Source organism: Lactuca serriola, chromosome 5 (genome assembly GCF_051521515.1).
Source record: "Lactuca serriola cultivar US96UC23 chromosome 5, Lser_US96UC23_V15, whole genome shotgun sequence".
Lineage (NCBI taxonomy): Eukaryota > Viridiplantae > Streptophyta > Magnoliopsida > Asterales > Asteraceae > Lactuca > Lactuca serriola.
Window position 1 is genome coordinate 32,041,457 of NC_136412.1, and position 13,237 is coordinate 32,054,693.

Consider the following 13,237-nt stretch of genomic DNA (forward strand, 5'->3'; position numbering starts at 1 on the left):
CATCTCGGTAAATACATCCCAGAATCTCAAGTACATAAAAACTTCTTCAGTGTGTACGGATCATGCAGACACCTTTCCACGATCCTCACTGGTACCTGAAACACATATCACATAAAACGGTAAGCATAAATACTTAGTGAGTTTCCCAATATACCACATATAAGACATACGCCACTCAAGGCCATATCTCTATGGGACCTTCCGGTCCATGTGTCTCAGGGGACTTACGTCCCAACCCTGGTAGACCTTCCAGTCCTACTCATAATAACCTTTCGGTCCTCCTCATCGACCTTCCGGTCCATATCATCTTGACCTTCCTGTCCATACATTGTTGACCTTCCGGTCCATATCATGATGACCTTCCGGTCCATAGCATACTACTCATAACATATCCTAACACATGCATCTCACATATCAACATATATCGCATACTCGTCATAACACATAAGACCTTCCGGTCACACCTAATTACCACTCTAGGTAACATATAGTGAGAAGACTCACCTCGTATGTTGTCTAGTAACTCATGTGCTCAGTATCCCTGAACCTCGTAACAATGACCTAGCCCTGCCTAAACATATAAAATAATCATCTCTAATCAATAACGACTCCCAAGGCTAGACTAGTCCCTTCCTATGTTCTCTCAGAAGGCTAAAATACCATTTTACCCTTCTAATGGTCCAAAAGTCCAAATATTGACCAAACCCTAAAAGTCAACGGGGGCAGTACGCGGTGCCTACCAGCTCTTGTACGCGGGGCGTACTTCGGCGATCCAGAATCGGGGTCTCAAACCATTACGCGGTGCATACTGAGATTTATGCCCAACATAAGTCTCAGTTTCATGCTCTTATGGATTTTTCATCTTAAACGGTTAAGACATAAGCCCAAATTCCAGATCTGACTATTCTAAGGTCACTTAATCCATAAAGTTGAAACCTTTAAGCCATTGCATGGTTGTAAAGGTCAACAATCACTCTAAACACCTTTCCTCTTTCCTCATTAAGCCTATATCTCATGCATGACTTAATATTCACGTCCAAGATTGGATTTTTATGAACCTACAACACATATTACATCGGAATACGACAGATCTAAGCTTATGGAGACCCTTTGCTCATAAAGTCTCCACCTTGGAACCAAAAACCCTAAAAATGGGTCCATAAAGCATAAATCAAGAATGGCACGGAAAGCTTTGAGCTTTTTACCTCCAAATGAAGCTCCAACCTCTGTAGAACTCGGATCTAAGTTTGTCCTCCAACTTCTAGCTCCTACAATGGCCTCCTCATCTCTTTCACCGCCTCAAAATGGCACTTTCCAGCTTAACAACACACACAAGCTTATAACGGGTTTTTGCTCTCTTAGGGTTTCACTCACTATAATATGGTGGCTGGGGTAAGGGCCTTATCATTCCTTATATAGTCCTCAAGTATCATTTAGGGTTTTGCATATGAGCCAGTTACGCCCAGCATACCTCGATGAGTCCGCGCCCATAATAAGCGCATGAGTACGCGCAACGTACTCTTTCGTATGCCCAGCGTACTCATTTGCAGCATTTTCCACTCAAGGGTTAAACTTGACAACTTGGCAAAGAAGAAGGGTTAAATAGATGTACCTGAATTTCGGGATGTTACAGATTTTTTGAAATGCTTATAATTATAAAGTGGTGATTTTAAAAAATTCCGACCCGTGCAACGCACGGGCCTCTTTACTAGTTTATAATTAAAGGAAACGATAGAAACAAATATAAAATTTAATGCAATAAGTAATCTCCCAGATGCCACTATAATTTATAATTTGTTGGTGATTTTAGTGTTGTCAACATATTTTAGTTTAGTTATTATTAATAATGAGATGGGTTGAGCTCTATTGACTAATCGAGATAGGAGGTGCAGGGTGCACACTCGGAGTGATAAATGTGAACTTAAGAACATGGGGTTCCATGGGCAGCACCCCTAGGTGCAAGGTTCCTAAGGGCAGTGCCCCTTCCGGGATCAACGGGCAACACCCTGAAACCTAAACGTATTTTTATATCAAGAAGGACTCGAACCATGCATTTCCTGCCAAAATAAGGTGTGACATTATGATGATGTCATAAAGTAGTTATGTCTTGTAACCAATCCTTTATGGTGCCAAAATGCATGTAACGAACTTTCAACCAATTTCTATCGTCTTTTTAAGGATGATTGAAGTTCCAAAAATTCGGTTGGAACTTGGATACTCTCGAAAATCATACTTCTGATTCGATCTATCTCTTCTAAATTTGTGCTTCACATTTAGAAGTGGTATGACTTATAAATTGTCATTCTTTGGATTATCCTAAATCTGATTTTGTGATACCCCAAACTATAATCACGTATTTTGGAAAGTGATTGCAATCACAATACTAGAAATATACAAGTATATTGGTATTTTTCAGACCCTAAAATCTAACATTCAAAATCTGTGATTTATAAAGAATATCAATGACAAAATTTGTTAAAGACATGACTTCCAAATTCAGGAAGTTGGATATGTTTAAAAGCACTGATTTTCATCGTTGGCAAAAGAAGATGCATTTTCTTCTTACTACACTGAAAATTGTTCACATTTTAAGCACTCTGGCACCAGAAGCCCAAGAGAATGAAATATTGGAACACACCAGAAAACGCTATAAATGGGGGAATGATGATTACATCTGTCGTGGACACATTCTGAATGGTATTTCTTACTCTTTCTTTGATATCTATCAAAATCATGAATCTTCAAAAGATCTGTAGGATGCCTTGAATCCAAATACGTGGCAGAGGATGCTTTAAGTAAGAAATTAATTGTTAATAATTTTAACAATTACATGATGGTGGATTCAAGGCCTGTCATGGAATAGTACAATGAACTCATGAGGATTCTAGGACAATTTGAACAACACAAGATGCAAATAGATGAATCCATTTTTGTCTCGAGTGTTATTGACAAATTACCCCCATCCTAGATCTTCTATGAACATGGGGGAAGATGACAAACATCAGAAAAATAACAAAGGAAAAAGGAAGAAGAAAGACGACAATCATAAGGGTTCAAACAAGAAAGCATAACTTGCATGGCAGAATTGTAACAAACCCGATCACGTGAAGCGAGATTGTCGTTTGAAGAAGAAAAAAGTAGAGCAAGCATTTATGGACAAGGATCAAATGATCACGGTCCAAAACCACAAGGTCAAAATTTTATTTCTAGAAAATTTACTGTTGTTATATATCATGTAACACTTATTCTTGGATCATTTTATGTTCAAGATGATGATCATGCATGGTGGATAGACTCGAGGGCGACAAATCATGTATGTAAAGATCATTCTTGGTTTAAGGATTATGAAGTAGTGGATATATAACGTCCCCATTTTCCAACCCAAAATTTTCATTTTTATTTGTTAAATATATCAAAGTATAATTATATTTTATGGAAACATGTTGTGAATATGCATGTGTATAGTACATATACAATACATACACATAATGATCTTCAACATAAAGTTGGTCCACCTTTGGCCATCAGCATGAAGCTGGTCCGCCCCTTTTTGCCTCCAGCATAAAATTGGTCCGCTATTTGGCCTTTAGCATAAAGATGGTCCGTCTGAGTCTATTGGCCTTCAACTCGAGGCTGGACCACCCTCAGCATAAATATAGAACCACATGATTTTATGTTTTAGACTTGTCATTGCTTTTATTAACTACCGGATAACATAAAAAACTAGTTTATAAGCTATTTTAATAGTTTTAATAAAACACTACTAAGCTTAAATATAAGCTAGACACAATCCAAATTTATTTTTGCTTGTAGTACGGTCATCTATTTTTATTTTTTTTTATATGAAAAGATGTTCAAAAATTATTTTAACTGTGTTTCAATAAATAAGTTTTGAAACACAAAGGAATGGTGAATACTTAACTTTTTTTTTTAATACCATATATTTATACAAAACTCAGGCCTATGATGTCCCACCTCCCCATGTTTTAATTTGCAACACTACCTTGTCGTTGTTTTTGTAAGAATAGCTACCATTTGTTTTACCCAATATACTGACGTCTCTAAAACACTTTCCGTCTTAATAACGGATGACTACGTGATCTTTTTGTCAACTGTCAACAGGGCCGGTCCGTTGTTTTTTACTACGCAGGACAAAATAAGAAATTTATGCCCTTATATATACCATACTATAAAGAAAACTTGTCTATAAAATATTTATAAAATAAAAAATGCAGTAAATATTATAATCAAACAAATAGTAGAATAAAAAACCTACAAAAATCACCTAAAATGACGTCTTTGTGTACTTTTTTGAAGCTAAAACATCTCTTATTTTACAATAATTAATATTTTGAAAAAAATCACTTTCAATACTTAAAAATGCTAATATATTCAATATTTTCTTGAGTCATGGTAAATATACAATTTCAAGAGCTTCAATTTTGAAAAATTTCCTTCCGCGGAAGCAACCATAACCTGCACAATCAACAATATCATATACACAACCAAAACATTAGTGAACATATCTATTATTCTTGCATACTCCACTCTTCTTGTTCTCTTTTTGTTTTCTATTTTGAGCAGCACCTTATGGTTGTTTTCAGAGAAACATATATATAACTCAACAAATCTAATTATAAAATTTAAGCAACAAAAAGATACAACATGTCCAAAGTTTATGTTTTTCCCTTTCAAGATGTCAAGAGATCTGAAAAATAAACCACATAATAAAAAATAAGAATCTATTTTTCAAAACTATTATATATTATAACAATGGAATACATTTATACCTTTTTGCTACTCACTAAAAGTATAGATAGTAAAAAAACAGAAATAAGAACTCATATGTTCAATAAATAATTAAACTTCTTTCTGCTTCCTGATTCAAATAAAAAACAAGAACACAAAAGGTTAGAAGACAAATTAAAAAAAAATGATGAGAAGGCATAGATTTTGGTTTAAACATTGGAGAAATTTTTAGCTTTCAACTACGTCTAAAAGTCAAGCAAGATAGTAAAAAAGACATAAATCAGAACTCAGAAGTTCAAAAGATAATTAAATGTCTTTCCTCCTCCTCATTCACATCAAAAAACAAGAACACAACGGTTTACAAGACAAATTAAAAAAAAAAAAAAAAAAAAAAAAAAAAAAAAAAAAAAAAAAAAAAACAAACAAACAAACGAGAATGCAACAATTTTTTTACCTAAATTAGATACAAACCAACAACAGCTTGACTTAGAATCTAAAGCTCAAACACAGGAATCAAATACAAAACAACAACATATTTTGGCTTCAACTAATCATATAGAATTTGGGAGTTTAACACTTTTAACTGAACTCGAATTCAACATGTAAAGATAAAAAAATTGACCCAAATAAAGGAAAAGAATCCATAAATCAGAAACAATTAACAAAATATGAAGTTAAGAAAAAAATAAAAAAGTACTCCCTGAAGAGTGAAGAGATTCATTCATTCGGATATCAAAAAAATCCAATACGTGACGCTCTGTTGTAATGCCTAATCGGAACTCGAAACCCAGATTGCGAGATTGAAACTTGAAAAAAATCAAACTCTGAGAGCAGGTGATGCTCGATTGGATGCACAAAAGGTTTAGAGAGATCGAGAGAAAAGAAATCAGATATCTATTTGATTTAGAATGCGAAATTGAGAATAGAATTCATATACCGATTTACTGATTTAGAACTTGACTCCTCGATCCCAACATATCGCTCAACGATTTTCAGTTTTCAAGGGTGTTACCGATTACTGATTTTGACGATTGAAAATCTCAAGAACTTTGATTATTTGTTGGAGGCTTTCAGTGAAATTATGCCCCAGTACGTTGATTTCTTCGTGAGCACAACTCACAAGTGGACTGGACTTCCAACATAGTATAGTATATAGTAACGCATATTGTATAAAAATTATGCCCCCATATTTTTTATGCCCTGGGCCTAGGCCCAACTCGTCCATGTATTGGGCCGGCCCTGACTGTCCATCATACTATCTTAAAGATTGGACTCAAATTAATTCCTATTTCCTACACGGGAAACAAATTTAAAGAAAATGTCAACTAATAATAATACCTTTGGATTTCTCTAATTTTGAACCCTAAATGGTTCCTGATTATAGGATATGTTTGAGGGGGCGAATAAGGAGGGATATCATCAATAAGGCGATTGTGGTGGGTGGCATCATGGATTCATGGTGCATGGCTGCATGCGAAGAGAGGAGAGGGTGTGAGCTTTTATATATATATATATATATATATATATATATATATATATATATATATATATATATATATATATATATATATATTAACAAAATGACAAAATAAGAGGCAGATTTGCACCGACGGTTTTATTATAGTGTGCGTAGTGGCACCAACAACGTTTGGTTTTTTGAATGCAGTGCAAAAAATTTCAAAATTTTTCAAAAAAAAGATTTTACTATGGTGACATTACAAAAATATTTGGTGACATTTCTACCATGAAATCATACGTTCCTCTCTACAGATTTGTCATTTTACCTACCTTTAACAGTGTTTTCTCAACAATATTAGTGAGAACGATCAACCGTGAAAGAAAATTAAACCATGAGTATTGTTGGTGATAGATTTTTGAAACTTTGACTTAAATGTAATTTTCACTATAGCATAGGGACCATTTTTATAGTTTACACTTAGTATTAATACAAATCCAACTGTTTTTTAACTATTGGTTATTTAATTTAAGGACCTTTAATTTATCTTATTTTCTGAATTATATGCATCGACCTAAAAAGTAGTAAGCGATGAGATAAGGACTAAAATGAACAAATTATATCGTGTAAAGTCCAAAACCATAAAGTAGATCAATCGAAAACTAGAAAAGCATAGGAATTACATTATCAAACCAAGAGAAAGGATAAAAAGCATATGAATTATGTGTACAATAAAACAACAAAAAAGTAGGGAAAATTGACTGAAAGATTTTTGAAAAAGATGATATTGAGAAGAAGACAAGGTTTGTGATGGAGCGTGCCGTAAATGACCATTGAACACCAATTTTTATTTTTATTTTTTTCGATCGTATAGTATTGAGTTCTTTTTTTTTATTTTTTATCGTATAGTATTGAGTTTATACTTTGTGGTTTGGTGTCAAATTCATAGGTACAATGCGACTCTAAGAAAGCATAAAGTTGATAGGTTGTATTTTTGTGGTTTTCAAATCTTATATGATGAGGCCAAGTATCAACTCTTCTAAGTATAACTTTGTTAGAAATCAAATGTTATGTTAAGTATCAAATCTTATATGATGAGGCCAAGTATCAACTCTTCTAAGTATAACTTTGTTAGAAATCAAATGTTATGTTAAGTAAAATGATCAATATACCTTTCTATTTGTTATTTTCACAAGTGGTGTTTGTGTTTTTTTCCCCAAAAGTCAATCTTAATCTATTTTTGGTTTTTATGTTGCCTTCCTATTTGTTGTTCTTCAATAGATTTGATTTAGTGTTTTGGGATTTTGTAAACATGGAATGAATGTGAATATGATGTTCATAGCATAGTCACTTCATACCATAGTCGAGTTTTGGGTTTAGTTTCTTTTGAATCTAATTTGTGTAATGTAAGATATATGTGAATTTTAAATTGCTTATCCAAAAGAGTCATTATAGAGATACGAGACTCCAACATATATAGAGACATAAGTAGGGATTAAAATGAGTCCACACCCGGCCTGGATGGACCCATAAATCGGAAAATGAAATTTAATAGGGACGTTATATAGGAACCGGTTTCGGTTCGATTTCGGGTACGGGACCGTATAAAGTAGCTCTAGAACCGGAAACCCCATAAATGTCAAAGTGAGTAGGGTGAAACCAGATAAAATGGGTTTCGAATTGGAAAATTGGATTTTTTTGGTACTTACTTAGTAAGTTGGTATCCTTATTGGTTTGATATCACTATTTTATAAGGAGACAAAATATATCTAATTTGTGGAATGGAGTAATAATAGACTCTAAAATTCAACCTTTTTATTGGTTGAAATTTGAAAATTTTGAGATTTGATATCCCGATTTTGGGGGATTGTAAGTCATTGATTATGAAACCGAAAATGATAATATTATAGTCTATCATATACAAACTCTATACTATATGCTGGAAAAAATTACATATCAATCCTACTTCAAACAGGTAAGATGTGCATGTTTTAAAATTTTCAAAGAACACAATATACAAAACAAATAGCTGAAAAACTGAAAATTTTCAGCATTGATATCTTGACATCAGGGGATTGTAAGTCATTGAATATGAAATAAAAAATGACTAAATTATAATCTAAAATCATATACAAACTCTAAATTACATGTTGGAAAAAAAGTTGCGTACCAATTTGACTTCAAACAAATGAGATATACATATTTTAAAATTTTCATAGAATACAAAATACAAAAATAAAAAGTTGCAAAGCTGAAAATTTCTAGCTTTAATATCTCTACTTTAGGAGTCATTGAAAATGAAACCAAAAATAAAAAGAAAATAAAAAAAACACATGTCAATTTTTTTTCAAACAAATGAGATATACATGTTTTAAAATATTCACAAAACCGGTTCCGGCCACGAAAACATGTTTCGGTTCTTAAACACGGATTACCCAAAACCCGAATAAATATCTTCTTTAAACCCGGAACTCAGACCGGTTCTAACAGTTCACCAATAACCCCCCCCCCCCCCTTTAGATATGGATGATCGATGAGGTTGGATAAGGATATGTTAAGCCATAAGAATGTGAAGTCCAATGTTCTCTCTCTAACAGAGCTATTGTGCAAATAGGGAGACTCTAATATTTATAAAGATGTAAAAGATCATGTAGTACCGATGTGAGTTAGATCAAAAATACAACATGTTGTTAAGCCATTGGGATGCAAAATCTAAGGTTCTCTCTATAATAAAGCTCTTATGGAGATAGAGAGACTCTAAGATATATAGATACATAAGAGACAATCCCATACCAATATGGAATACACTAACAAATACTATATGGCGGTGGGTAGTAGTTGGGGCAACGTTGTGGATTCATAGAAGAGATATGACAAAATGAAAGGTGGATGGCAAGTATGTTGGTCATACTCAAGAGTCAAATGCAACTTTTTACGGTTTTCATTCTTAACATTACTCAAAACATAAATATTATTTTTTGCATGGCCAAGGTAACCGGTGGACTAGTAAACGAGACATCATAGACAAATTTTGGGGATGATCCAAAAGAGTCACGACTTATATAGGAAAATATAAACATTTTTTCCGCATGGTCAAGGTACGGGTGGATTATTAAAGGAGACCTCAATTTGATGCTCTCGAGGAATATATCCCCTGTTACTATTGTTTATAGACTATTGGTGCAAAGTCGCATCCAACTTATCCTCAAATCGAGCTTCAAGCTCATTTTCACAAGGTTAGTCATGTGCCTTATAGAAGGGGTCTTGAAAGATTGTGTTGTTTTTTCTATGTATGGTTTGGACCTTTTGAATGTATGTTCCCAACCAAAAAAAATTTCACCAATTTGGACATTTATTGAACTTTAATATAAAGTCAACTAGAAGATAACAAGACCAACAATAAGTGTGATCTACGAACATACAAATTGTGTTGGTTGGACCCTAATAGTGTGTGGAATTCCGTGATTCGTCATCTTTTTTTAAAGATAAAAATATTTCAATAAGATAGAGACAGACGGTTAGTTACCCATGTTATTCTAGAGTCGATGACAAAGTGTTTGATGAAATGTCTAATTTTTGTACCGTAGGTGGGTTTGCTTTTTTGATATGCCTTTCTTATAAATATCGTTTTATTTCATGTTACCCTTTATGCACTAACATGGTTTAATTGCGCTCATGGTTGGTCCATATACAGTATCAACCATCATTGAATTATGGAATTATGGAATATAGATGATTTTAAACAAGGAAAATTTGATTCTAGAATGACATTACGTATGAAATATGAATAGTATAATCATAATCCATCTTCGTACACATATGTAGATTTCATGTGTCTGCAAATAAATAATACTTTGCAACATTGTTTACAATCAATCGGACAGCAGCAATAGTTGTTGCTACAGTCAAGACAGAAAACACAATGATAATCGCCCAGTGCCAGATCTTCTCAATCTTTGCTGCTTCCCCCTTCACCTGAAATTAAAAAGAAAACAGATAAAAATTCAACTCATGGAATTGTAGTCGATCATCTTCTGCAATCGACTTCTGGTAAATTTAAGTGCAGAATCGTTGGCTAACCTTGATGAAGATCATGCTAGGAAACAAGAAGGTTAATGGAATCAGCAAAAACGATCCTAACAAGTTCACAAAATCCCCCATGAACGGCAGTGCTGCTGCCACCACCGTGTTCACGGCGAATAGCAATGCTCGAAGAAAAAACAAACGTTTGATGTTTTCTCTAGAATGTATGCCTTTATCCAGCTTCAGAAACTTGGTATCTAAGGCTTCATGAACTGGTGCGATAAACGCCTGAAATCCGAATCCAAAACTAGATATAACTTATAAAGTTTATATGATCCTTAACATAAACACATCGAAAACACGATCGATCTTAATTCTTACATGTTGAGAAATTATGGATTGTGTAAAAACCACCGAGTTTATAAGGATTTTCGCCCATTTTGGTCCACTTAAGTCCGCCGGAAGATACTCAGAGACTGATGAACCATAGGCCCAATATCCGGCGATGCTCACACCATAATAAAACGCTAACCCTACACTGAACTGTAGATGCAAAGCTTTCCTCATGTTCTTAACAGCCGGCATCCGTAGAGTTGACTACAATTCGATTGGTTAGTTTTTTAATGCTAAAAACATTTTCATTTAGCTTAATTATGCGAGATTTTCACCTGAATCTCTGGTATAATCCCAGCTGAATTGCAAGCGATAATGGCTGATATTGCACAAAAACCATTGAAGATCTTGGAAGCATTGTTTCCTTTAGTTTCATAGTCATTTACTCTGTTGGATTTCAATCCTATGAAACGTGTAAATCTGTCATTATTTCACATGATATCAAGATCATTGAAAGCTAAAAATACATGAACTACTTAATTACCATCCTTGATTACAACTACCAGAAGAACCACGATGTAAGTAAATGTAAGAACTGTTGAAAGATACAACCACTTCCCCATTGACGATATTGTTGGGACTAAAATTGAAAACACAAAGTACGCTGCACCAGTGATCATGATATAATATTGAAGTCTTAAAGGGGTGTCACCAAATTCTCCATTGATTTCCTGTTTTTATAACAATAGATTTGAATAAAACATAAACCAAAAATTAAAAATAAATAGTGATTCAATTTTCGTAGTTAATTTCTTACCTTGAGTGCCTTCCCTCCAAGAAGTATGAACCCCATATTTGTAATAAGAAGGATCAAAACTTGGGATACCCAAGTAAGGTAGAACATTTCTTGTCCTGAAAATGAGTTTTTTTAGAACATATATATAAATTGTGCAACATGGGAATTGAATTAAGAAGTAATTAGTATATATCAAACTTAAACTTGCCAAAAAGAGAGCCCATGAGATCTCTATATCTAATGAAACGTTGGCCATTTACAAAGTGAAATCCTGCTAAAAGCCAGCTAGAGTAGGCAGTGAAGACAGCCACCATTATGAGGCTGATGATGCCCCATGTCCACCCTAAAGGCACCAACATTAGGTTTGAAAAGCTCAAAATATACCCACAACTGTAACCTGTTACTAACAGCAACCCAACTTGCCTCCATGAATCTACACTTTCAGATGAATTTTGTTACAATAAAATAAAAAAATAAGAAGAAGAAGAAAAATGAAATAAAGGAAGTCATGTTGTTTTAGGTAGGTGTAACGAACCAGAGTCAATGGTATGAGCAGAAACAAGACCACTTTCAGAGACTAGACCATGACCACCCTTTGGATCACCTTCCATGTTAATGTTACCCTTTTGGTTTTCAAGGTATCTATGACTTTCTTTGTTCAATGGTTGGGGATAGAAATATGATTGCTAGTGTACAAGGTTAGTGGTAATGGATGTGACATTTTTTTAAGTAATGTATTGCTAGAAAAGTGGTGAGTCTTGAAGCAAACTGATAAGATTTTGAGTCATATAAGTAACCTATTTGTAGAATGCAAGAACTCCAAAAGCTAAGGACCCTGTTGTGCCATGGGGGCTTGTGTCTTTTGAACATTATAGCCACTTGACAACGTTAACTTTATGCTTTTTTTTTTCTTCTAGTGCTTTTGTTCAAATCATGGATCATGATGTAGTATTGAAAGGGTTGATTAAATTTTAATTTTAATATTTTATTAATTTGCATTTTGTTTAAATTTTGTTGGTGACTTCAAAGTTATTTTGGGTAAATGAAATTTATACGAGTGTCACATGGGGTTTAAACTATGATCTTATAACCATGCATAGGGTCCAAATACATTCTAAGGAAAGTGAAAATACATGATCATGAGAGATATTCATTTAACAATTTCTTTTTATTACAATATTATACGATTCAAATTATTCATGGAGCATGATGAATTATCTTTTTGGTAGGTAATTAGCCCATATTATATGATTTTGAATTTGATCATGTGCTAATTAAGCAAATGATTATGTATATGATGGATCTGCATGGAGGAAATATTATTATTACTTTAAATGGAATTAAGGTATAGATAAGCTAAAGAAATGGTGGTGGAAGTGGAGGCAAAGGTGGTGGGGTTGGGGGTAATGAGCGAGCCTTTTAGGTTTTTTCTTTTATAGTTGAAGATCTTAACCGCATTATATCTTTGATTTTGGCCCCTACAGTTTGGGAAGTTAGATTTAGTCCCTCGGATATTTCTGAAAGAGAAGTTCAATTATTGTATGTTTTCTAGCCAATAATAATATAAAATAAAAATAATTCCCATTTAACTTGAACTTAGTGTGTTCAAATCTGGCCCCCACTTTCCGCATGCATAGTTTTATTTTATAATTACAGTGTTGAAATATTCCCCTTCATGTTTTGTAAATAGTTGAATTAGAATGATCTTGCTTTTTTACTTTCTAGTCGCTAAAAAGTTTGTGGTATTGATTTTTAGGCGTAATCTTACTTTAATTTGGATGTTGAAAGTTAATATCAAACACCCATTATTAGTTTTTGTTAGATGATGCTATAGATTTTTATGTTGATGACGTCTCTTCTTAGGTGAAGGTGAGTGAGAT

The 13,237-nt window shown here is 33.7% G+C and overlaps 1 protein-coding gene and 1 long non-coding RNA gene across 2 annotated transcripts; both read right to left on the minus strand.

The window, feature by feature from the left end:
• Positions 1 to 4,287: 4,287 nt before the first annotated feature.
• Positions 4,288 to 6,118, minus strand: LOC145049551 (uncharacterized). The gene is made up of 3 exons (XR_013683299.1): positions 5,687 to 6,118; positions 4,791 to 4,879; positions 4,288 to 4,708 (listed from the first exon to the last, which is right to left on the minus strand). It is a non-coding gene; the product is annotated as an uncharacterized LOC145049551 (long non-coding RNA).
• A 3,857-nt stretch (positions 6,119 to 9,975) lies between these two features.
• Positions 9,976 to 12,140, minus strand: LOC145052292 (proline transporter 1-like). Its single transcript, XM_079000095.1, has 8 exons — positions 11,893 to 12,140; positions 11,566 to 11,790; positions 11,379 to 11,473; positions 11,106 to 11,292; positions 10,897 to 11,024; positions 10,610 to 10,825; positions 10,286 to 10,516; positions 9,976 to 10,180 (listed from the first exon to the last, which is right to left on the minus strand). The coding sequence occupies exons 1-8, from the start codon at positions 11,966 to 11,968 to the stop codon at positions 10,034 to 10,036; spliced, it is 1,305 nt and encodes a 434-aa protein (XP_078856221.1). The 5' UTR covers positions 11,969 to 12,140; the 3' UTR covers positions 9,976 to 10,033.
• Between the last annotated feature and the right edge of the window lie 1,097 nt (positions 12,141 to 13,237).